Source organism: Sus scrofa, chromosome 17 (genome assembly GCF_054392235.1).
Source record: "Sus scrofa isolate SSC_HxYL_T2T_F1_AM1 chromosome 17, Sscrofa_HxYL_maternal_Yorkshire_Landrace_v2.0, whole genome shotgun sequence".
Classification (NCBI taxonomy): Eukaryota; Metazoa; Chordata; class Mammalia; order Artiodactyla; family Suidae; genus Sus; species Sus scrofa.
The window spans coordinates 7,255,120-7,280,828 of NC_139399.1; the positions used below are offsets into that span (position 1 = coordinate 7,255,120).

The 25,709-nt window shown below is 49.4% G+C and overlaps 1 protein-coding gene across 5 annotated transcripts in view; it reads right to left on the reverse strand.

Annotated features, from left to right (window-relative positions):
• LOC110257498 (ERI1 exoribonuclease 3) overlaps nucleotides 1-25,709 on the reverse strand; it is a 74,687-nt gene that overhangs the window by 19,501 nt on the left and 29,477 nt on the right. Inside the window, exons 3-7 of one of the 5 annotated variants that reach the window (XM_085003041.1) lie at nucleotides 21,613-21,729; nucleotides 12,675-12,868; nucleotides 11,640-11,699; nucleotides 7,319-7,409; nucleotides 4,589-4,678 (exon numbers count right to left, since the gene is read on the reverse strand). In XM_085003041.1, coding sequence (XP_084859167.1) covers nucleotides 12,792-12,868; nucleotides 21,613-21,729 — 194 coding nt within the window. In that variant the 3' untranslated portion in view covers nucleotides 4,589-4,678; nucleotides 7,319-7,409; nucleotides 11,640-11,699; nucleotides 12,675-12,791. Of the gene's footprint in view, nucleotides 1-4,588; nucleotides 4,679-7,318; nucleotides 7,410-9,469; nucleotides 9,582-11,639; nucleotides 11,700-12,674; nucleotides 12,869-21,612; nucleotides 21,730-25,709 lie in introns of those variants that run through there. The other 4 variants (XM_085003043.1, XM_085003039.1, XM_085003042.1 and 1 more) reach the window with 4 other exon arrangements.

The following is a 25,709-nucleotide window of genomic DNA, read 5'->3' on the forward strand; positions in this document are numbered from 1 at the left end:
AAGGCAGGCATCAGTCTGACACGGGAACATGCTGGCAGCCAGCACCTCACTGTGATGGTCCATTAGGCTGAACCCCCTTCCAGGGTGGGAGATCCTGAGCAGTACTGCTCCCCCTCCCTCCTCCTGGCACCACCTCACAGGATCATGACACTGAGCACCGTGGTCTGGGGTCTCCTAGGCAAAAAGGCAAACATGGCCCCATTTCCAAAGCACTTCTCACAGACCTAGCAAAAAGGCCAGTCTGCACTCCACCAGCCACACAGGTTGTTTAAGGCCTAGGAGCTGGGCAGGTACAGGCTAGCAGCACACAGCACACAGGCCTAAAAACTCCCTCTGCAAATCCCACTGAACATTCAGTGTCACTTGTGCTTGGGAAAGAAAGCCCACTTTAGCGCCTGCCCTCGATCCTTCCCCAGCCCTCTTAGAATGCCCAGTTCTCTGAGAGATGGCGGGGGGGGGGGGAGAAGGGCTCACCTGCTGCTGCCAGCCAATTAGAAGGTTGCTTTGCAGGCTGCTGTGTCCCAAGGAGTCCAGGGCAGAATGCCTATCATCTGCAGGTGCCCGCTCCGTGTCATCAAGGCTTCTCCTGGCCCTTGTGGTGGAGCATTCATAGACCCTTCCTTCCCTACTCAGAAAGAGTTGTAGCTCAGTTCCACTTTGCTAAGCCCTATTTGGCAACGTGTCTAAACACATGCAAACTTAATTAGTTCAGGAGGGGAGCCCTTGCAGTGACAGATAAAAGTATCAGGAAATGAGACAAGTCAGACTGCCAGGGAGTTGTCACTCCGGCCCCTTCCCCCAGCAGGCTGCTAATCAAAGGTGATACAACTCAGTGCTGGGACCAAATGGCAAAGCCATGGACAAGGTTCTCATGAGCTTAGTGACACGATGAGATGTCCCATGTGCTTCCAAACGAACTACAGGATAGAGGTGACCAAAGTAATATTGGCAGTGGTTTCCTTCAAACCCAAGGAGTCATTCATCTGTAGCTCAGCAAGGAGGCTCTCAGCCCCAAAGCATCCCCCACCACCCCTCCTGGGCAACCACACCCACACATCAAAGGGAACCTAACAGTCCAGACCCCTGCCAACACCAGACCAGGTACCGGAAGCAGAACATGTCAGAGAACACCTGAGGCTCTTCATTTGTTGGGGGGCGGGAATGGTTATAAATATGATTTATTTCACAGGATTGTAGTAAGGATTAAACAAGATCATGTCTCATGTATAAAGTGCACAGCAAGGGAGTTCCCATTGTGGTTCAAAGGGTTACAAACCCAACCAGTATCCATAAGAGGGTGCATTTGATCCCTGGCCTCACTCAGTGGGTTAAGGATCTGGTGCTGCTGTGGCCATACTGTAGGCCAGCAGCTGCAGCTCCAATTTGATCCCTGGTCTGGGAACCTCCATATGTCATGGGGGCAGGCCTTAAAAGACCAAAAAGAAAAAGCACAGCAAGGCCCCTGATATATATACACAGTAAGTGCTCAATAAATGCTGGCTATCCTTATGTAAACTTTTCTGCAGCAGTCCCAGCCCTCTAACCTAGAAGCACAAATCTCTCAGAGAAAGCCCTTCACATGGTGCCTAGCACCAAACTCCTCCTCCCTGGCCCAGACCCATGTGCCATCTCATCCAGTGCCCACCGTGTGGAGGTCCCAACACCCAGAGCTGGCAGCGGAAAACCCAGGAGCTTCCTGGCACTAACAGTCCAGTTCTCTAGCCTCTCACTCCCAGGCTGGTACAGGAGGGCCTGAGAGTCCTTCCTCCGTTCCATTTTCCCTGAATCTACCCACCAGGACCCTCTGCCATCTTCCTGAGCAGAGTCCACAGACCCACTCCATGGCTTGGTTGTCATTTATTCAACAGATACTTATGGAACAACTATTACAAGTCAAACATTGTCTAGGGTTATAATGGCGCCCGCGATCTAAGGAAAGAGACAAGTCATGGCAGCTACAATACAATTTCTTGTATGAGTAAGTACACATGCCCAGGAACACATAAGAAGGCACCAAGAGAAAGAGGTTAAGAGGGACCATTAGGAACTGGCCAGGAGCTCTCTGGCTGGGGTGGGGCTCAATACATAGAGAGCATCAAGATATGAGGCTGGAGAAATAAACAAGAGCTTTGAAAGCTTCAATAAGCAGTGTGACTTTGCCTCCAGGGCAACGGGAAGCTGTGAAGGGTATGAAGCGGGTGTGATGTAATCTGCCACAATCAAGAGGACAGAATAGAACAAACAAGACAGAGAGATCAGCTAGAAGACTTTCGTAAGAACTCGAGAAGAGTATGGTGACCTGAGCTAGGGCAGTGGTAGTGGGTTTAGAAAGAAGGCACCGACTGTGAGAAACCTCTGGGAGAAAAGGTCAACAGGATCTGACAATTAACTGGTTACGGGCAGAGGAAGAACCAAGGATGACGCCCAGGTTTCTGACAGAACTACTGAATAGATGGTACCAACCATTGCTTGAGAGAATGATGGAGGACAAGGTGTTAGGAGAAAAATACCACCTGAGCTTTAAGGGGTCTGTGGATATCTAGGTAAGACAGAGACTAGGAGCTAGAAAAGAAGGCTTGGAGTTCAGATGGCAGACTCAGCAGATTCACTTTCTCCAGTGGCATCACTGCTGCCATGTCAGTTCCCATTTCTCAGATGGAGAAAAAGATGAGAAGACAGCACGCAGAGATGAGGTGAAGCTGGGGCAATAGATGAGATCACCCTGGGAAGCGTGAGTGTGTAGCATAAAAAGACAAGACAGCTAGGAGATCAAAGAAACACCAATATTTAAGAAACACTAAATTTAAGAAAAAAAGGAAAGAAGCCTCTGCAAAGAGGAATGTGGCGGCAAAGTCAGAGAATCAGGAAACACTGGTAGAGCTAAAGAATGCTTCAAGTGGTCAACTCTGCTGAATGATGCCAAGAGGGCCCAGCCTGGCGCCGGCGAGCATGTCACTGGCTACCCTTTCAGCCTTCATCTACCTCCCCCGACTCGGGACCGGCCCTGCCCGACCGTGCTCTCCCAGGCGTGAGGTCCCATTGCCATGGGACTCCACTCCAGGTAGCAGCAGTCTCTGCTTCTCAACAGTCTTGGCTGTGTGACCCTCTGTAATCCCTGTTGAGTACATGGCCCTGTATCAAACAGTGAGCAGGGTAATCTGAGCAAGTGTCTAGGGGCTTTTTGCTTTTTTAAGTCTGAGACATCATGTTTATTTGTACTTGGAACCACAAGGAGCGAGGCTTATGTCATGTGGAAAAGGATGAGTCATCTTAAAAAAAAAAAAAAAGAGTGTGAACTCAGGTGTGACTTTCACACAGATGCTCCCACCTGCCTCCTGACTGGGTCTTCTTCATGATGAATTAAGAACATATAATACAAACAACTTCAGGTCAGAGTACTGAAGTAAATGACTAGATCTCATTTTCTTTGGCCAGACAGCATAGTATTAAGTGCTTTCCCCGTTGGCAGTCTTATAAATTATCGTTATTTTTTTTTTCAGATAGTTTTCTACCCTGGGTTGCAAAATTAGTTCAAATGGGCTCACACAAAATTATGTTAAATGATGAGCAAGTATCTTCTGATCTCCAGATGTTCTGCTCCACATCGGCACAGTGTCATCAGGGGTGTGGCACACATGCCTCAGGAGGAAGGTAGGGAAGACACTCAAGTCAAATGCCAGCCAAGCGTTCTGACGTTCAACCTCTGATGAAGGGACATCTTCCCATTCCAAAGCTGAGGCTGAGCTGGATGAGGGTCCTCTCGATAGACTCTGAGCAGGCCCCGGCCCCCAGAGCAGTGTCTGACAATCCAGACCCTCTCTGAAGGGCCTCTTCCCGGACAGCGCTGCCGACCACATCCACACTCCCATCAGCTCTTCCTGACCCCTCGCCAGTGCACCCCTCCCGTCTCCCCAACCTGCCCCTCTTCGAAGCCTCCCAGGCCACTGGCAAAGCCTCTGGTCTACCTGTGTGTTCAGCTGGTAAACCCAGGTCTTCAAGCTACTGGCGAAAAGCTGAGCTCCTCAGAGGCAGCACCTGTGCCGGTGTTGCTGCCTCCACCTCACGCTCCCACCAGGCCAAAGATGGAAGCCTTTTACCGAGAGAACCAGAGAACCAAAAGGCCAGGTAAGCAGAGAAAAGAGGAAATTGGTGAAAGAACGCTAAACTCTAGAGAAGCTTCAAGAAACACCCAGGAAGGTGAAGGAAAGGTAGGTCAAGTAGGGAAGGCAAGCCAACTGAGCCAAAACCAAAAATGTCATTTTTTTTCTTTTTTTTTTTTTTTTGTCTTTTTAGGGCCGCACCCATGGCATATGGAGGTTCCTGGGCTACGGGTCCAATTGGAGCTTCAGCTGCCAGCCTATGTCACAGCTACAGCAATGCCAGATCCAAACACATCTGCAACCTACCCCATAGCTCAGGGCAATGCCAGATCCTTAACCCACGGAGCGAAGCCAGGGATGGAAACCACAACACCATGGTCCCTAGTTGGATTCGTTTCCACGGCACCACAACAGGAATTCCCAAAGTATCATTTCTTAAACAAGTTTCGAAGGAGAATCAAATCTGCATCCACAAAATTAAAACCCACCTTGGCCGGATCTGTGACAACAGCATCAAAGCCCATGTAAAGCTGCATCTCAGCCCATCCAGGCTGACAAAAGACGGACACAAAATGATTCTGTCAGGATGGAAGCAGATTTCTTTTTTCCAGTGGGATCTCCGCTGCCACTTCAGTCCCTGTTTCTCAGAGCCTCACTAAATCAGACTTTTTCCAACAAAGGTGACATGAAACTGGCTGGGGGTGGGGATGGGGGGCGGCAACAGGAAGCAACCATGGCTCTGAGAAACAAGGGTGGGAAACGAAAATATTTGCTGAATGCCCGATGTTAAGTTAAATCTGAAATGGATGTCAAAATAGGAAGCAAGCCACATCCTAACAAGTAGTGGGTGTCAATTCCCCACCACCCTTGTCAGGCTCATCCACAGGCTTTGCTGAGCGCCTGGGAAGGTGATGGTTCTGATGAGAGCCATCCAATGAGAGGCTCCAAGACCACAGAGAAGCTGTGCGCTGTCACGCAGCACAGCTTAGATTCCTCTCTGGCTGCTTTACTTTGTTACAATTTAATTAAGAGCCTTCCCAGCAGTTAGGCAGAGTCCTGCTCCTAAGAAGCAGCCATAAACTCTCCTCCCCCAACCCTGCCACCTGCCTCCTGCCTCCTCCCTGCACACTGGTTTTCAGAGCTTCACTGGCCTTCCTGACCCAGACCCAAATTGGCCACCAGTCTGCCTGAACCACCTCTTTTGGAAGCTGTGTGGCCTTGAGAATTCACTTCTGCCTAGCTCTGAGCCTACCAATTGGAGCGTCAGTGTTTAATTTTGCTTTGTTTTGGTTGTTTCATCTACCAAAGGGAGATACCACCTCCTACCCAAGAAGGTAGTCAGGAGGACTGGGTGAGCTATGGTCCATGCTCATTAAAACTTGATTTCCTTTTACATCTTCTTTGATTCTCCAACCCTAAGCCTCTTCTTGACTACATCAGTGCCCACAAAGATGCAAAGCAGCCTCCTGAGTCACCCGGATCTGCCCAGGCCTGAACTGGTGCTGCAGGGCCAGACCCAAAGAAGACAGCAGCCTCTGAAATTCCTCTCCTTCTCCTGGAGAAACCCACGCCAAGCTTAGGAGGCCCAGCCAGAGAGGCCCCAACGTCACGCACAGGGAAGCTTTCCTCTGCCCACACGCATCACACTGTTCACAGCTCTCACAGAAGGTGGTGAAATCAGGCCTGGGCCATGAACACGCCAAAGAGAAAACACCACTGGGAGAAGAGGGGTCTCTGAAGGCAAATTGGAGAAACTGGGCCTCTGGCCTGGGCCACCAGAGCCCAAACACCAGCACTCTGGGTGTCAGCCTGAACCCCGCCCCACCGCAGATGGCTCCTCCTGTGCTGGAGCTCCACACCAAGTTCCTTCCCCACTTCAAGCGCTCAAAGCTGCCCAGGATACCCTCAAGGAGAGCACCAGCCTTCCTCCCCCTCCTCATCTTCTCCACAGGACCATCCCCCCACCCTGCATTCAACTCTGCCTCCAGGCCCAGCCCCTACAATCTCCCTGACAGTGAACGTTATCCAGAAGCTTTGGGGCTGTATGGTGTGCAGCCAGCAGCCAGCAGGCGCGCACAACTTTAGAGACCGGGGAGACGAGGCGAGCGGGTGGTCATGGGACTCGGCCTTGCTCTTCCTCCCACCTCACCTCGAGGGTGGGGTCCAACAGCAGGCTGGACAGCCACCTGGGTACAGAACTTCACCCAGCTTCCAAAAGGCACATAAAAAGGACCTTGGTGAGAAAACAATGCCTGAATTGGTAGGAAATGTCACTCCAGAGCCTCGACTCCCTACCCCCACCAGTACCCCACCCTATGCTCAAAAGCTCGCTCACACACACACACACACACACAATGCTTGCTGCCGCCTTCAGTCACAAAGAACACAGAAGTATCAATTCTATCAATCCTCAGCAAACAGTGCCCCCACCACCTCCATTCCGCTTTCCTTCCCCAGGGGCTGCCTGAAGCCAGGTATCCATGAGGACAGACAAGAGGCAGGAGCATCAGCCCCAAGAAGGAACCAGTTCTGTCTTCTACAACCAGGGCAGGATCAGGAGACAAAGGAGAACAAGCAGTGAAGACAAAGGAGGAAAGAAGAGGCTGGGGACTTGGGCAGCTTCCTAGAAGCAGCCCTCTCTCATCCCCACCACTAGGCTCTCCATGGGGTCATCAGGCCTCATATACCAGATGAGAGCCCAGCCTAGTAGAAGGGTTAAGAGAATGAGCCCTGGAACCAGGGTGCCCGGGTTTGAATCCTGGCGTTGTGTGTTCTTGGGCAAGTTATTTAACCTTCTGGGCCTTAATTTCCTCATCTATAAAATAGGAATAACAAGAGGATCTAGGGTTAGTAAATGAGTTACTATTTCTAAAGCATTTAGAACAGTAAACACTATGTTTTTGGTTTAAAAAGAAATGAAAGACCCCCTTTTAACTCCCTCCTTTCAGGGCAATAACCGGTAGCCCCACCACAGGAAGACCCGTCCTGGCAAAGGCCAGAAGGCAACAGCAGTGCTGGGCAGGTCCTCGGCTTATCCACTCCCAGCTCCAGAGGCAGAAGGCAGGGCTCCCAGCCCTCATCTTACCTGCTGGCCCCCAAGATGCAGGGACTCCCTGAACCCGCTGCTCTGTGGGCCTGAACATTGGAGCCTGTGAAAGGCAAAACCTGGTCCTGCAGCTTCTGAACCCTGCTGGCACAGGAGTCCTGCTCATACTCACATGACTTTTAAGTCGAGTCTCCGCAGGTGACAAAAACTGACTTGACGTTTGGATCTAAGAGGCCTTCCTTCGCCATCCACTCATCGACCCTCTGAAAAGTACACAAGAACAGATGAGATGTTCCTTTTCTTCTTCCCTGAGTCTGTGAAGAGCCACAACAGTGAGACGCAGATAAGCTGCTTGTAATCAGAGCAGAGAAAATTGTAATTTTAACCCGCCACAGCTCCACTCTGGGCTCTCAGCCTTGGCTCAGAACTATGGGGGCGCTCGCAGGGCTATCCCTGCGGGCAGATCCCACAAGCCCGGGTGTGGGGGGTGGTGGGCAGGGAGGCCCTCCACTCCCCCACCGCCTGGGAGCCCACCCTGGACGGGATACGGACAGATCCCAGTCGGTGCATCCAAATGCCTTCAGTCCTCAAACGAAAGCCCAGCCTAGCACGACACAGGCTATCCTGGGCCAAGAGAACAGGCTGGAAGGGGGCCTCAAGCAGGGAACTCCAATTCATAGGTTCATTCACTCATTTATTCATTCCACCCTCCTACCCAGTGTTCACTACCCAAATTTACGAACTTGGGTATTCGCCAAATGAAGGGGAAGTTAATTTTCACCGTGAGTCAAGAGAAGAGACTCCTCTGCCGGGCTGGAGCCCCATCCTGACAACTGGGAGAGCACTGCCTGCTCCAGGTGCCAGAAACTCATAAACTGGCCCCAGACTTTGTGCTTCTTCTCTCCTGGTTGGGGATTCAAATTCAGCAGAATCTTTTGAAAGCTGAGCTCAATGCCTAGACAGGGAAAGAAACTGCTCCCAAACACACTTTAAGTCTTTCTTTCCCTTCACCCTTTGATCGGTTTTACTATTTGCACTCACACTGGAAGTACAAATACTAAAGTCAGTATATAACAAGAGAATTATCATAAAGAATTCATGAATCATTGCCGATTTTTCAGAAGATCCTGGGCATGGGGCGTGAGCACAGCAGATCACACTGCTACTTCACTCACACAGGAGGACTATTTTTAAAGGCTGTAGCACGTAGTTGTTAGAGCCTTGGAAAAGTCAGACGCATCTGGGTTCTAACCTTGGCTCTTCCATATCCTGGCTGCGTCATGATGGGAAGTCATTTTAAAGTCATTTAACCCCTCTGAACTTCAGTTGCCTTCATCTATAAAATGAGGTAGGATGACTAACCTTACTGGGTTGTTTTGAGAATTATATGCAATAATGTACTAAGTGCCTACCTAAAAATAGACAGCAGATTAGGGATGGGGGGAGACAGACAAATCATCGTAATATGACATTATAGAGGCAGCAGTGGGGAGGCACCCAGAATGCTATCGGACCAAGCGGAGGCAGAGGCCAGCCCTACCTTTTACAGGGAAAGGAGTCAGAAGGGTTTCCTAAAGAGGATGGTAAGACTCCAAGCCTGGTGGTTGAGTATGCTTGACAGGGTGGAGCACAGGAAAGGATACTCCAGGCAGAGGCAAAGGCAACATAGACATTTGGTATCTGAGAAGCAACTGTGTACCGTCTGCCTTCCCCACCAGACTATTGGCATCATGAAGGCAGGGACGCACATCTGTGTTCTTTCACTGTCTTAATCCTGAACCCAGCACAATGGTTTCTCAATAGATATTTGCTGATTCACTAAAATATGAGTATAGAGCAGTGTAGCTGAGTCGGTGACAGAAAGGAAAAGCAGGAATTGAGGCTGGGGGAGCAGGTTAGGCCAGATTGTGAAGAGCCTCGTGTGCCCAGCAGGCAACAGAGAGCCCATGGGAATCCTGGGCTCCCTGGATATCTCCGAAATCCTGGAGGCCGTGGCCCATGCCGAAGCAGTCCTTGAGCAGGGCCAAGCATCTCATCGAGTTTCACGGCTACAAGAGCCCTACCTCCTGGGACATCGGGGCTGCTCCCCAATGCCAGACTCTGCACAACCTCTTCACAGCATGTCCACCACAGAATCCTCAACTCAAGGGTCGCCCCAGCAACTAGTTTCTGAGCTTTGCACTACTGAACAGTTTGTCTCCCAGCCATTTTGGCTCCACCCCTTGCACAGACACACACACACACATGCATGCACACATCCCTTCCCAAGAGTCACCTAAAGAATATAAGGTAGACTTTATATAAGAAAAGAGGTAAGGCAAACCTGGAGCTCCCTAAGTCAGCTAATCACGCTCCAGTTCACTGGCCTTAAATCCCCAAGGTAAGTGCCCCACATGCTAGGGGGCTCCCCAACGCCCCAATTCCTGCACAGGGTCCTGGAAAAGAGAGCAGAACAGGACAGGACTGTCAGGAGGCAATGCCCAGCAAGACCAGGCCTTCCCCGTGAGAAGCGCTTACTGCTCACTGGGGTCCTTGGAAGCTCAGGGTCGAGACCCTTTACTCATGCAGCAGACATTTAATGAGCAGCTTCTGCTATGGGCCTGTCCCAGGACGTGATACATTGGAGTCAGGCCTTCCCTTCTCTGAGTGGATAAAGGATCGGTGGGACCACCAAGACACCCCCCAATCAGCCAGGCAGCCCTCCCAGCTCTGAAGGTCTAGAGGAGCCCCGCCTGAGCCCGGCTTAGGACAAAAGTGTCAGGCAAACATCCAGCTGGCCATCTGCTCAGGGCCTGGGCTGGGAAAGGACCAGCTCTTTAGCTCAACAACCGACTCAGAGCTAATGGGACAAAGCAGAGCCCAGTCTGGTCCCCTTATCCTACCTGAGACTCCCTTTCTGGGCCAATGCCAGCAATCTTCCCTCTTCACCCACAAAATCAGAGCAAGTAGCAGAAAGTAGCTTCCTGGATGAGCCTGGGTATCCACTGAGCACCCTGCTCCAGGGCTGGCCCGGGGTCAGCAGGAGGAAGACTCCTAAAGACCAATCTCCCCTCCCACCAGCGCTACTGAGGGAACCTCCATAACCTCAACAGCCCTGGTTTGGTGCTAGCCCAGAATATACATCGTCCTCCCAGCACCCCACCCAGAGACACGCCACAAAAAGGCTGCCTGTCCCCCAGCCTTGTTCTAAGGTGCTGGCTGAGAGACAGGGATGGAAGGGTCCCTTCTTCTCAAGTCTGGTCTTGGAGCAGTCCAGGCTGAGGAGCCCTCTTAGTCATAAGGGCAAATCTCTTCACCCGAAAAGAGGATCAGTGGGGCTAGGAGGCACCTCAGGGGTCATCTTCTCCCAGGCCCACCGGAGCCTGACCGCTTACAGAGCCCGGGCCTGCACAATCCCAGGGACAGGGAACACGCCCGTCCACCAGATGAGCCTAAATCTGTCTCTCTGGCCCTGGTTCCATCCCAAGGAGCCCCAGGGAATCCAGTCCTCATTTCCCTCCCCCAGGGGACAGACCCTCTGGGCTTGAGGAAGAGCTCTTCCCTCCTCTCCTGCCACCTCCCCACCTCCTCTAGGCTGTACCTCCAATGCAGAGGTGCCCCGCTATTGTCCATATGCTCTGCCCTCTCCGGTCACAGGGGCCAAGCTTTGGGCTTATGGCTCTTAAAGATAAATACGGCACCTACTGAGACCCACAGGCTTTTTCTCTTCTCCCCTCCCCCCTAGAGAGAAGGGAATGGGAACGGGACCTTCCCCCTCTCTGAAAACCCCTGGCCAGAGAGGGGTGGGAGACAGGCTGAGGCCAAGCACTGCTTCCTTATTCCCTCAGGCTGGAGCACAAAAAGCAGCATCTTAACCTTTTCCAGCTCCCCGAGGAGAACATCCCACAGGTGTGGTCTCTGCCAAGGGTTCTACAGCCTTTAATTTGATTTTCCTCACAAAGGCAATTGTTGTAATTATTCTGATCAGGAATCATTACCCAGGGCAGCCTCTGCACCCCTGACAGGAACAATGCATCCAGCAGCAAGCTGCAGTAAGGCAGGCAGGCCCAGCCGCGGCTCCTGGAGGAGCTGACAGCAAACAAAAGCCTTTGACCTGGAGTTCTGGGCCAGTTAATCAAGTGCTCACATGCCACAACACTCAAGCTAAACAACAACACTCAAGCTAAACAACACTGCCGGTCCCCGGGCTCGGCTCCCCTACTCCCAACCCACCCAGCATATGGTGCCCGAGCTGGTGGCACAGGCCATGGGCTAGGAACGGGCAGGGGCTCCACCCACTCCCAGTGGCGCTTGGACATCTTGTCAGTAACCCTGATGGGAACAGCTGGAGATGACAGATCAATGGTTCAATACTCTCAAGAGCATGTCACTGATGTGACAGCAAATGTTATTCTAATCAAGCCATAATCATAGTCAAATTACATGGCTACATTCTGGGTGGGGGGCAGCAGGAAGAAGGTCATAGGTCAGGAATTAAAGGTCACTCAACCTACCTCCAGCACTTACTGCAGGCTTGGCTGACCATCCACCATGGCTTGAATAACACCGGTGAGCTGAAAGGAAGGAGAAAGAGCCAATGGGTGGAAAACCTGGGCGCAGCCACTCAGAGCTGGACGGGATCCTCTCCTTTCTGTCTTTCTCCTTCTGTTTTGAAAGACTCCGAACTGCACAGCTGCAAACTCTGAATCTGACAGGAGCCTTGGGAATCGAGTCCCAGGACACAGGGTGAACTCCCCACAAGGTCCTGTCCGGAAATGGACATGCACAGCTACACTGACCACTGTTTTAGCTTTTGTTTCGTAAAAAACCTGATTTTTACGTGCCTTTCGTATTCAAGAGGCTCGGTAAGTCCCCGCAAATTACAGTCTGAAGTCAATTCATCTCCAAGCTTCACAGAAGTTGCTGTAGAACTTGGGGAATGCTCACACAGGACAGGCCCTGGCTTCCAAGTCCACCTCCTCTCTGGGCCCCAATGTCCAGCACCTCCCCTCAACAGTGCTGAAGGGCTGGGGGAGCCCCCAGGCATCCACCCTTCACCCTGCATGCCTGGGCCCTCAGTACCAGCTAGCCGGGCAGGAAACAGGCACCTTCAGCAGAAAAAAAGCCCACAAACCTAATCTAGAGAATTTCTAGAACTCAAGGGCCTCAGCTCCACCTAGGTCAGGCTGAGGTTCAAACGAGCTTGTTGCTTTGCTTTGTCTTTGTTTTGAAGTGAAAATATCCCTCAATTGCAGACTAGACAGGCTGCCTGGAGGGTCTGCAGCAGAAGGCCCCCCGCAAAGACGTGACTCAGCTTGAAATCACCAGGGCCAGGGTGCCCCTGGCCACTTCTACACAGAGGAGCACCTCAAGCCTGCTTGGAAACTTCCTTTTTTTTTTTTTTTTTTAAGTGTTGGGGATGGGGATTAGACTCCAATTAAACTATAATTACATTTAATGAATACCAAATACCCAACTCACAGAACCCGCTGGCTCTAAGAGGGAAGGTTATTTTCTCATAGTGACTTACACGGAATGGTAATACACACCTTTTAGGGAAGAAATTTTCATTTTAAGAATGCTGGGTTCCTCTAGGTGGGCTTCTGTAGTTCATCACGTCATTATTAGATGGTATTTTAAGGAAGTGTAAGGACACAGCAACTCTTTTATATTCCAGAAACTGTTTTTATATTAACCTGTATTTTAATTGGGTAACAGCTGCTGCCTACAGACTTCCCATGGTCTAAAAGGAAAATAAATTAGAAAGATTAACTACACTGTTGTTCCTCGAGGCTTTAACCCACAGCATGCCACCCGGCTGGCACCTCCACACCCTTTCCTTGCTTGGGAGACCAAAGAATTGCCCAGCAGAGGGAGGGCCTGAGCCAAAGAGAAGAAAAGGTTGTCCCCGGAGGCTGGGGCGGGGGCGGGCAGAGACTGCAGCTTTCACCTTGAAGTGCTCAGACTCCTCCTTTCATTTAGTCAACAGCTACTCCCGGAGACCACAAGTGTCTGCGCCATTCAGGATGCAGGGATTCAGCAGCGAAAAGGAGCATGGACACTGCCCTCATGGAACCTGTGTTTTCTTGGTAGTCCCATCCTGTCCCAGCTCAGCCAGCATCCAGGCCCATCGGCCACCCAGGGCCAGACACTGAGCAGCCTGAGATCTGTGTTTTGTCTCAAGCAGGGGCCAGAGTCCAGAGGAGGCCTGGTGCCAACACCAGGTCCAACAGCCAGATGACTGGCTGGCACCATGTGCCCGCCACTGCCCTGTCTCGCCTAGTTTCTCTCCTGCTCAGTTCTTCCATGGCAGTCACATCCCTAAGCCTAGAGCTGGGGCTTTGGGGCAGGACTATCCTGGAAAAGAGGGCCCACAGCCACGCTCCTTGGAAAGCTCCAGGGTCTGCATGCTGTCTCGTGTCCAGTCTGAGTTCCCTGGGGCCAAGTTAGGTCTACTTCTCTTGGCTCACTCAGATGCATACTGAAGGGCCTTCAGAAAGTCTCACTTACACAGGAAACCACTGGCAACCCTGCCAAGAACCCTCCCTCCCTCCCTGGAGATGGGATTTAGGTCAGCCTCTGTACAGGTGCACATGCACCTGCCCTGGGCTCCAGGAAAAAGCACTACACCAAAAAGGAAAACTAGGGCCCTTCTCTGCAGGGTCTCTCCCTACAGACTAGGCCCACCTCTTGCTGCTCTAGGAGGGAAGGGGGTGGCCCCAGGATCCTGGGGCTTTCTCACACCCCTCTCCAGTGGTCAGCAGTCCTGGCATCATCAGTGCAGGAGGAACCTAGTGAGCTCAGCTCCCTTCCTCTCCACACTTCCCAGACCACCTATGGTCCAACAAGACATAGCTTACAGCTAAAGGACTCGAACGCAACCCCCAGAGACATAGGTACTTGAGCTACTGGTTTAAATGGAAGCATCCTTTCAGGAGGAGGCCTCACTCCTCTGCATTAATGTCTCCAACAGACTACATCTTAGCAGCACTGGAGGAATAGGGGGTGAAATCTAAAGTTAGTCCCTGAACCTGATACTGACAACCTGTAAGACATATCAGAAACTGTGAGGAAGGAGGATCAGTGGCATCTCTGCAATGCCAGGACACAGGTTCAATCCTTGGTCTGGCACTGCGGGTTAAAGGATTTGGTATTGCCACAGCTGCAGTGCAAGTCACAACTGCAGCTTGGATCTGATCCCTGGCCTGAGAACTCCATATGCCTCGGGGAGGCCAAAAATGAAAAAGAAAGAAAGAAACTGGGCATTCCTGTTGCAGCTTAGCTGGTTAAGAATACAACTGGTATCCATGAGGATGCAAGTTCGATTCCTGGCCTCTCTCAGTGGGTTTGAGGATGTGCCATTGACATGAGGTGTGGTGTAGGTCATAGGCGCAGCTAGGATCCCGTGTTGCTGTGGCTCTGGGGTAGGCCAGCAGCTGCAGCTGATTCGACCCCTAGCCCAGGAACTTCCATGTGCTACAGGTGTGGCCCTAAAAAGAAAGAAAGAAGGAAGGAAGGAAAGAAAGAGAAAGAAAGAAATGAAGAGAGAAAAAAAAGGAATGAAACTGTGAGCGAGACACGACAACAACAACGAAAAAATTTGTAAAGGTCTACCTTAGGCCTAACCTAAACGTTTCATGCTGCTATTTAAGTCCATTCCCATTTGGGTTAATGTATGTTTGTAAAGAACTTTCACATCCTTTCAATGAAAGGTACTAGAGCAAAGCCAAGTATTATTAAGCTGAGAACCAGGGCTCACAGGCTACATAGCACTCAAAGACCTCAACCACTTAAAGCAGGAGAGGTGAGAGGAAGAATTAATGTGTGCTCTGTGGCTCCTTTCACTGAAGGATTACAGATTAACTCCCACTTCTCCAGACTTGGAAACCACAAGGTAAGGGGCTTTTGACCCTGACTGATAACATGGCTGGTTACTGAGGTACCCCACCTGCACAAGGGCTTTATCCAAGAATGTGCTGGCTTCCTCAGAAACAGCCCAGCCAGGAAGCAACCCAGGACACTCAGTGCCAACAGCACGTCAGCACCCAGTGCTTCCTCCATTCAGAGTTTATCTCCAGCGCAATCATATTCTGACCCCAAGACAGTCTGTTGATTACAGAAGCACTTGTCTCTGGTGTGCAATCTGATAATCAAACCCACTCTTTCTCCTCAGACAAAGAGACCAATAAATCTCATCCTTTATAAGTACAGGTGCAAGACAAAGCCCTTTACTGGCATTTACCAAAATCAGTATTTTTCCTATTTTTTTTTTCATAATGACAACAACGAAAGACTGTACATGGTCAAGGACTGTGCAGCAGCCCAGCTGCCAGAGACAGAGATCTGGGTTGGACCAGATTCTAGAGGTGGCAGGGGAAGGGCGTGAGAAGGAAGGAAGCACAGCCCATCCTATCTCTGCAGAACCATGTCTCCAAGCAGACTGTCAACTGGAACTAAGAAAGGAACTCAAGAAGGCTAAGACACGTTCATTAAACAGCATGTCTACATGTGGGCTACAGACTCACTCAAGGCAGGAGCCCTCTTCCTGCCGCCCAGCACGCTCCCCCAACACCAGCATGTGCTCCTGTGTGTACACGAGCACGCACAGCCAAGGTTCTTAAAAACTTCTTGTGCAAGAGAGAAAATCCTCCCGAAGGAGCTGCTCAAGAAAATCTGGAGGTCCGGGGTTGTTCCTCGTGCTTACTAATGAAAGGCCCTTTCTGGCTGGAACGACCTCCCTTCCTCCCGGCACAGGCATGTGCTCCTGGCCTGGATGAGGGCTCAGAATGGTGACAGCCCCATCCTGTGCCTCTCTCTGCACCTCAATTCCACTCAGTACAGAAATGGGGCAATATTTATGACCCGAGGTCTTCGAAAGAAGATTTTACTTACTCAAAAGAGCAAGTCAACTGTACAGCTGCTCTGGGGAGAGGGAGTCTGACAATATCCATTCGAGAAACAGGTATTTTTACTTGGTGCCAAGCCCTAATGATATGATGAAGATGGATCAGATCCAGTTTCTGCCCACAAGGAATGCACAGTCTAGTAAGGAGACAGAGAAATAATTAAAGTTTAATGCAATGACTGGTGCTAGGCTGGGGTGAGCACAACCAGCCTGGACTCGGGGAAGGCTTCCCGGAGAAGGTGACCCTAAGCGGAGTGCTGAAGGACCAGGAGGAGGATAGGAGCAGCACACAGGCAGGAGGACCATCACACACCGAGGCCAACTGTGACAGGGCAAACTTTGGGTAAGGGAAGTGAGGGGAGATGAAGCAGGGAGACATGAGGCTGGACAGGTCAGGAAGTGCTTTGAGCTCTGAAAGCCTGAGACAAAATGGCAGAATCACGTCTGTAGCACAGCTACGTCCTTACATTCGGAAGAGGCTTCATGACAAGGATCCCACCACCCCCGGGCCTACTACGCTCCAAATTATGTATGTCCTTGGGCGAAACTTTCTAGAAAAAAAGAAACAGCTTTCATCAGAGTCTCACAATCCCTCCTTCCCCTTCCCAAAAAGAGAAGCAGTAGTATGCCTGCTGTGGGGGTAAGAGAGAAAAAAAAAAGCTTTTCCCCAATATTCTCAAGCACCTTCCTGCCAAGGGCTGAGCTCCAGCAGTGCTCTGTTCCATTCCAAAACAAGTAGCAACCCTCCCCACATTTAGGCCTACCTGTCTATGACAGGCAGCTGGAGCTGGAGCCCCCAAGGGGAGGCAGAGGGAGGAGGAGAGGAGGAAAGAAGAGAAGAATACATTATACTTTTGAGCCAGCGGAGGCCTCAGGTATCTGACTGGTTTAAGGAAAGTCTTCCCTACCCTTCCCATAAGGAAAGACATTTTCTTTCTCTCTTTTTTTTTAATTGTTTTTTTAGGGCTGCACCCATGGCATATGGAGGTTCCTAGGCTAGGGGTCAAATTAGAGCTGTAGCTGCTGGCCTACACCACAGCTCAGGGCAACACTGGATCCTTAACCCACTGAGCAAGGCCAGGGAGCGAATCTGCATCCTCATGGATGCTAGTCAGATTCCTTTCCACTGATCCACACCAGGAACTCCCCAGGGGATTTTCATCATCATTAAAATGGTGATTTTTTTTTTTTTTTCTTTTCCAAAAGGGGCAAAAAGGACAGATTAGCGCCCCCTGGTGGTATAGATAACTCCCAGGGGAAAGGGGTGGGGGGTGGGGGGGAGAAGTTGACCCCAGAGGGAGTAAAAGCCTCAACATCGCTGGCTGGAACAACAAAAGGCTTGAGAGACCAGACACCTGGGCAGCTGGATGCCTACCAACAAAAGGCCCACCTGGGTCACCGGCATGATCAAGCCCAGGAGTGACCCTCAGACCTCATAGCTGAGCTAGGTCAGAGCCCACAGAGCCCTCCCAGCAAGAGCAGGCAAGCCCTTCCCCAGCTGAAAGGATGAAAATGCCGCCTAACCCTCCAAGACCCCAAGAAGGTAGTAAAGAGCCCTAACTCCAGCTTCCTAAAAAGCCCCAGATGCCCCGAATTCCAGACCCTGCTCGCTGCCAGTAAATAGGTAGAAGGTCACACTTCTTGCTGTTCCAGGGCCTGCTATCCTGGCCTAAGTAAGATAACAGGAAATGAGTTGACTAATCGCTTATCTGGATTCTGTAAAACTGACTGGCGCCATAGAAGAATTGATTACACATTGAAAGCCCTAGTGACCTATCTCAACTGCAATCTGGCACTCTGCCCAGGAGCCCGCGCAAATGCAGACCTCCGGAACTGTAGAAAAAATGATTGGTCCACGGAGCGCGGGCTCTCGATGTTTTAAAATGATTGGTCCAAGTTGGGTTCATCCCAAGTTCACAAGGATGGTTCAACGTTCGCAAATCAATCAGCATCATACACCACATTAACAAAAAAAAAGTCAAAAATCATATGATCATCTCAATAGACGCAGAAAAAGCATTTGACAAAGTTCAACATCCATTCATGAACAAGACCCTCGCCAAAGTGGGTATAGAGGGAACATTCCTGAATATGATCAAAGCCATTTATGATAAACCCACAGCAAATATAATACTCAATGGGGAAAAATTGAAAGCCTTCTCACTCAAATCTGGAACAAAACAGGGATGCCCACTCTCACCACTGCTCTTCAACATAGTTTTGGAAGTCCTGGCCACAGCAGTTAGACAAACAAAAGAAATAAAAGGCATCCATATAGGAAGAGAAAAGATAAAACTGTCACTGTATGCAGATGACATGATACTATACATAGAAAACCCTAAGGACTCAACCCCAAAACTACATGAACTGATTAATAAATTCAGCAAAGTAGCAGGATATAAGATTAACATTCAGAAGTCAGTTGCATTTCTGTATACCAGCAATGAAACATTAGAAAAGGAATACAAAAATACGATACCTTTTAAAATTGTACCTCACAAAATCAAATACATCAGAATACACCTGACCAAGGAGGTAAAGGACCTATATGCCGAGAACTATAAAACTTTAATCAAAGAAATCAAAGAAGATGTAAAGAAATGGAAAGATATTCCATGTTCCTGGATTGGGAAAATCAATATTGTAAAAATGGCCATACTACCCAAAGCAATCTACAGATTCAATGCACTCCCTATCAAATTACCCATGACATTTCTCACAGAACTAGAATAAACAATCCAAACATTTACATGGAACCACAAAAGACCCAGAATTGCCAAAGCAATCCTGAGAAACAAAAACCAAGCAGGAGGCATAACTCTCCCAGACTTCAAGAAATACTACAAAGCCACAGTCATCAAAACAGTGTGGTACTGGTATCAAAACAGACAGACAGACCAATGGAACAGAATAGAGAATCCGGAAATAAACCCTGACACCTATGGTCAATTAAGCTTTGACAAGGGAGGCAAGAACATAAAATGGGAAAAAGAAAGTCTATTCAGCAAGCATTGCTGGGAAACCTGGACAGCAACATGCAAAGCAATGAAACTAGAACACACCCTCACACCATGCACAAAAATAAACTCCAAATGGCTGAAAGACTTAAATATACGACAGGACACCATCAAACTCCTAGAAGAAAACATAGGCAAAACACTCTCTGACATCAACATCATGAATATTTTCTCAGGTCAGTCTCCCAAAGCAATAGAAACTGGAGCAAAAATAAACCCATGGGACCTCATCAACCTGAAAAGCTTTTGCACAGCAAAGGAAACCCAAAAGAAAACAAAAAGACAACTTACAGAATGGGAGAAAATAGTTTCAAATGATGCAACTGACAAGGGCTTAATCTCTAGAATATATAAACAACTTATACAACCCAACAGCAAAAAAGCCAATCAATCAATGGAAAAATGGGCAAAAGACCTGAATAGACATTTCTCCAAAGAAGATATACAGATGGCCAGCAAACACATGAAAAAATGCTCAACATCGCTGATTATAAGAGAAATGCAAATCAAAACTACCATGAGCTATCACCTCCCACCAGTCAGAATAGCCATCATTAATAAATCCACAAATAACAAGTGCTGGAGGGACTGTGGAGAAAAGGGAACCCTCCTGCACTGCTGGTGGGAATGGAAACTGGTACAGCCACTATGGAGAATAGTTTGGAGGTACCTTAGAAATCTATACATAGAACTTCCATATGACCCTGCAATCCCACTCTTGGGCATCTATCCGGACAAAACTCTACTTAAAAGAGGCACGTGCACCAACATGTTCATTGCAGCACTATTCACAATAGCCAGGACATGGAAACAACCCAAATGTCCAACGACAGATGATTGGATTCAGAAGAGGTGGTCTATATACACAATGGAATACTACTCAGCCATAAAAAAGAATGACATAATGCCATTTGCAGCAGCATGGATGGAACTAGAGACTCTCATCCTGAGTGAAATGAGCCAGAAAGACAAAGACAAATACCATATGATATCACTTATAACTGGAATCTAATATCCAGCACAAATGAACATCTCCTCAGAAAAGAAAATCATGGACTTGGAGAGAGACTTGTGGCTGCCTGATGGGAGGGGGAGGGAGTGGGAGGGATTGGGAGCTTGGGCTTATCAGACACAACTTAGAATAGATTTACGAGGAGATCCTACTGAATAGCATTGAGAACTATATCTAGATACTCATGTTGCAACAGAACAAAGAGTGGGGGAAAAAATGTAATTGTAATGTATACATGTAAGGATAACCTGACCCCCTTGCTGTACAGTGGGAAAATTAAAAAAATAAATAAATAAATAAATAAAAAAAAAATGATTGGTCCACGGAGCGCGGGCTCTCGATGTTTTAAAATGATTGGTTTGCGACGCGCAGGCTTTGTTGTGAACCCCATAAAAGCTGCCCCGATTCCGCACTCGTGGCCACAGTCCTCTACCCCTGCGTGGCGTACGACTGTGGGCCCCAGCGCGCTTGGAATAAAAATCCTCTTGCTGTTTGCATCAAGACCCCTTCTCGTGAGTGATTTGGGGTGTCGCCTCTTCCGAGTCCGGACGAGGGGGATTTTCCTTCTACTGCCCTTTCACAGCCTCCCCAAAGCAAAGCAACCGTTTCAGGATTACTCAAGAATGTCTTTCTTCCTGTTTCACTCAAGGAGAAATCAGGTCTCTAAACGAAGGCACCAAGTCTCTAATGGACCCCAAATGACCCCAATGCTTACAATTCCAGAAACACTTGTGTTTTCCCCTCACCTCTGCTGCCACACACACCCGAACCTGATTCCACTACAGCCTGTGGCCACTGTAGCGTGTGACACGATGCACCCCAGGGAAAAGTAGCCACAGAAGGCCTCTCCATGTCGCCCTGACAGTCAAACTCTTCAGGGGCGCTTCCTCTCACCAATGACTCTTTGGAGCCTCCAGCAAAGATCGAGATCTCAGTCCCAGTTTCAAAATCTGTAAAATGGAGCCAACGCTCACCTGCTGGCAAGGCGGCCACATATAGAATCAGCTTGGGATAAGGCTAAGGACATGTGAGCCTCGGCCAAGCAGTCCTCATACCCCTCCTGGACTGGCCTTCCCTTCCTCAGGGATGGAAGAGCTGTGCTTCCCACAGATTCAATCAGTGCTTCACACAGGACCACTGTGCTCGAGGACAGAAAAGCACCACCAGAAAGCTAAGAAAGCCTGAACAGAACCTGTCCTTCCAAGAAGCTGACACTCTACCTCTTGCCAAGGATCCCAAGGGAAATGAACCTGAAAAGCTGACCCCAGAGGCACCACCCTGCTCCTAGACTCCATGTACCTGTCATCAGGAAGGGTAGGGATGACAAGGAAGGCAAAGTTGGGGAAAGCTGGGACAGACTGTGCCACTGCTCCCTGGCTTCCCCAGTAACCAGTGCAGTCCAAGGGGAGTGGCAGGCTTTGTAGAAAGCCAACTGCTGGGTCCAGTGCGTACCTGCCCTAACCCCTGAGAAGACATAAGCTTTCCCTAAGAGCAGCAATGGTCCCCAAGCCCCTGTCCCGGCAGCACTTGCTGCCCAGCCCCAGGGCCCTTACCCCTGTACAGAAGGGAGTGAGCTGTGGGTGGACTACAGGCCGGACATACACGTGAAAGGTAGACTCGATCTCCATGGTCCAGCCATTTAGCTTCAGGATGGGGAACTCGATGATTTCCTGGAATGGCAAAGGCACAGAAAAAGGAGGAGTAAGTTTTTTTTAATAACTTGGAGTCAAGAATGAGGGGGTGTCTTGGACTCACGAGCTCCTGCCAGGCCAAATGCAAGACTGAGTGAGATGGTTCAAGCTTAGTTAAGACTCCTGACGCTCCCACTGTCAACGTCCTCACAAGTTCCAGGGACTCCACACACCCACCATCCCCAGTGCCCCTGGAAAGGGGAAGGAAGACAACAGTAACATCTGCCCAGGTTCCCCAACTGGTTCTCCAGCAGAGGCCTGTTCCCTGGAGCCCCGAAAAGTAGGCCCCTCTTCCTCTTGCCCAGCTCCCTCACCCTAGAATGGGCCTAGGTCTCCAGCCACATAGACAAGCAGCCATTGGACTAATGCACAGATTTCCACATATGAAGTTTAAACAAGAGCTGATGAGTTTCATTAGTTTTCATAAAACAAACAAAAAAAAAGATAAATGATTAATAAAGCCAAAGGGGATACTGGAGAGGAGAAAAATGAGTAAGAGCACTAAGAGCTGGTGCCCCCCACCTTTCTTTTGAGCAGTACACCCTCTCCTCAGCCTGCCCCCCCATCGCCTAGCCAGCCCTTCCCAGTCCACTGGAAGAGAAGGAGGAGTGACAATTTGGTGTCTCTAAGATTAATTTGTCTCCATTATTTAATAGAGATGCACGGCACCAAGGTCCTGGTGTGTAAACAGGCTTGCAGCACTCCGGCTGTGCAGCCCGCCTCATACATCGCTCCTGGGAAGGGAGGAACACGCCAGGGGTGGGGGGACTGAAGAGAGCACGCATGCATGTGCCGGAGAAAAGAGGGAAAGCCAGGAGAGAGAATAAAAAAAAGGATTGCATTTTAATATGCAAAAAGTTTGCAAAATTTAATCAAAGCAGAGGAAAAGCTAACATTTTTACCACTTCGACATTTTTATTAGCACTTTCATAAATTTTTAAAACATCAATGGAATTAGTTTACAACACAAAAAAAATGGCCCTGAAAACATCTGGAAGAGACAAATAGGAAATAATAAAAAAATAAATAAAAGCAAAATCCTCTGAGGAAAATTAGCGTGTGAAAAAGGCCCCCGCTGCAGAGAGAAGAGGGGGGCTTGGCCCACTCCGTGGCCCCAGCCACCAGCTCCAGTGGCGTCCCTACCCCAGCTCTCCAATCCTGTGTGGATCTTTCCAGTATCGCTAAAGCCAAGACCAAGTGGCTCTCACCAGGGATGGCTGGGCAAGCAACACCGAAGCTGCTGACACCTGACAGCACCTTGGGAAACAGATGATGCGGGAGACAGGAGCAATGGCCCATCTCCCGGATATTCCAAGGCAGCCAGCTGTCTCCCCACCAAACATACCTGCCCTATGGGGCTCGTTTTCAGAGCATCTTTATCCAACACCTCACAGCAGGACTGAAGACCAAATCACGGCAGCCACACTTCATGACAGAGAAAGGCAAAGGTTCTGGGGGCACAGTGTCCCAGGCTGCCCTGAAGATGGGGCAGAGATAGGAACGGCAGAAAGACTGCAAGACTGAGTCTGAGGTGGGACAGAGGAGGAGGCCCAGGCTCCTGCTTAAACTCAAATACCTCTCCCCCCAGAGCACTACACAGTAGGCCAGAGAAAGAGTTTTGTTCTGAAAAGCAACACCGAGGTACACACACACACACAAAATACACATTGGTCCCCCTGAAAAATCAGATCCTCCAGATTTCCCAGTGCTGCCTCGAAGGTGGGGCTCATTTGAGTCAGGTGCATCTGACTCCCAAATTCCTGATACAGCCCTCCTCCGCCACTAAGTAGAAGAAACACTTTCCTTCCCAACAAAAAAGACCTCCATAGCCTGGTGAGTTGGGTTGCCCCGGCGTCTAAGGACACAAACACAGCCAGCTCCCCGCTAACAGCGTTAGCTGGGCCCACAATGAGATTTAACCTGGGACACAACCGTACATTTCATTTAAACTTTCACTTGGAGAGAAGCAGTGTTTGGAGACCTGCAGTTTGTCCTGCTAATAAAGACAAGTGTTGGGACCTTTAAGGATGCCATTCATCTCTGGCTTTTATTAAATTCAATTTTCTTAAGTCCATGATACATTATGAAATTAGGAGGTGACATTCCTCTGGAAACAAAAATATCTATCAAACATAAATAGGGAAAAAACCCTCTATTACCAAGAATTTATGGCTTAAAGTTGATCTCTTTCCACTTCTTTACAAGCCCATGGTTTGTTTTAGATATGTGAAATGTTATTATAGATCTGGAATTTTATCATAAAATAGTAAGCGCTTCAGCTCCCACTCTGACCAGCACCAAGTCAGCATCCCCAGTGGACTCTTAAACTTGGCCTTTGGGTTCCCCACTGCAGCTCAGTCTTTCCTCTCGCTGGTTTCCTCATCCCTGGGGAAATGAAGCCAGCCTAAATGCTTACAGTGTAACCCTCCCAGAGAGGGAGGACAAGCCAACCTCAGCTCCATGTGAAGAGGGATAACCCCTGAGATGCCCTGGAACCATGAACCAGCAGACTGGATCTGTCCTAAACATCTCTTTAAAGCTGCTCACCCATCAGCCAAGCCTTCTCTCCAAGCCCAAAGAGAAGGTCAGTCACAGAACATGACTCTGCAGGGGCCCTTCCTCAGCATCGCCATCAGCTCCTGTAACAATGACCTTGCACACTGGCGTATTCTTTTAAGCCACTGAGAATGAAAAAGAGGAACTTCTGAGAGAAGACCCTTTGGGGAGTCAGGACGGAAAGAATTTCACGGAGGTACCTCTTACTTTCCCATACTGCCCAGCCAAGCCCAGAACCTCAAAACACTGGCCCCAAAAGCGCATTCACAGGAGAGGAGCCTCAATCTGCGCTAGCTGGCACAACTCTGTAGCCAGCACACAGGGGGTACGCCAAACACCTCAACAGCTTTCAGCTGATAATGATCAGAGAGGGAACCCCAAAGCCAAAGGTTGATTAATTCCAACCAAGAGCTTGGGAAGATGTGTGCCCTATGTGCAAGCTTCTAGGGCCAGGTGCTCAGATCATGAAACTTATTCCTGCTCTTCCTCCTTTGCCCTTCCTTCAATCTCATCCTTCCCCTGAAAGGCTTTTTTTTTTTTTTAAGGAACAGTTGAGTGTCTGCTTGTGTAAAGGTAGTGCCATGAAAGAAAGAAGAACCAGTTTGTATTTACTAGCCCTCTTTCCAAACCCTAATAATAATTTCACAATTCCTTACTTTTTTATTTTTTGTCTTTTGTCTTTTGACGGCCACTCCCACAGCATATGGAGGTTCCCAGGCTAGGGGTCTAATCGGAGCTGTAGCCGCCGGCCTATGCCACAGCCACAGCCATGCCGGATCTGAGCCTCATCTGCGACCTACGCCACAGCTCACCACAATGCCGGATCCTTAACCCACTGAGCAAGGCCAGGGATCGAACCCGCAAGCTCATGGTTCCCACTGCGCCATGGGAACTCCCACAATTCCTTACTTTTATATGACATTTGCCCTGAGCATCTACTCTGCACAGGACACTGGGTGGGTGCTGAAGTGGGATTTAGAGATAAGGTGTAGTCTGCTTTGGAGAAGTATGAGAACAAGCGCATATGGAAGTGAATAATGAACAAGGCACTATGGTAAATACCTTGGTGGAGGAACACACCAGTGTAAGGATTTTCATTCCAGTGTGCTTTGAAACACATCTTCTGATCTCAACCCTTTTAATCCTGGAAGATGAGTCACAGCATAACCATCACTGGGTCATAATACTATTAAGCACCTACTATTTACCAGGCAGGGCTGGATGTGGACACACAAGCAAATACAATGAGATGGGGCTCCTCCGTCTGAGGTGCTCAGAGTCTGGGCAAGGGGTAGAGAGGAGTTGACCCCACACCCTCAGAGATGCACAAAAAACAGAATCATTTCATTCTTTCCATTTACTGTTTTACTATGTGGCAGACGCTCTGCTAAATAATAAACAGG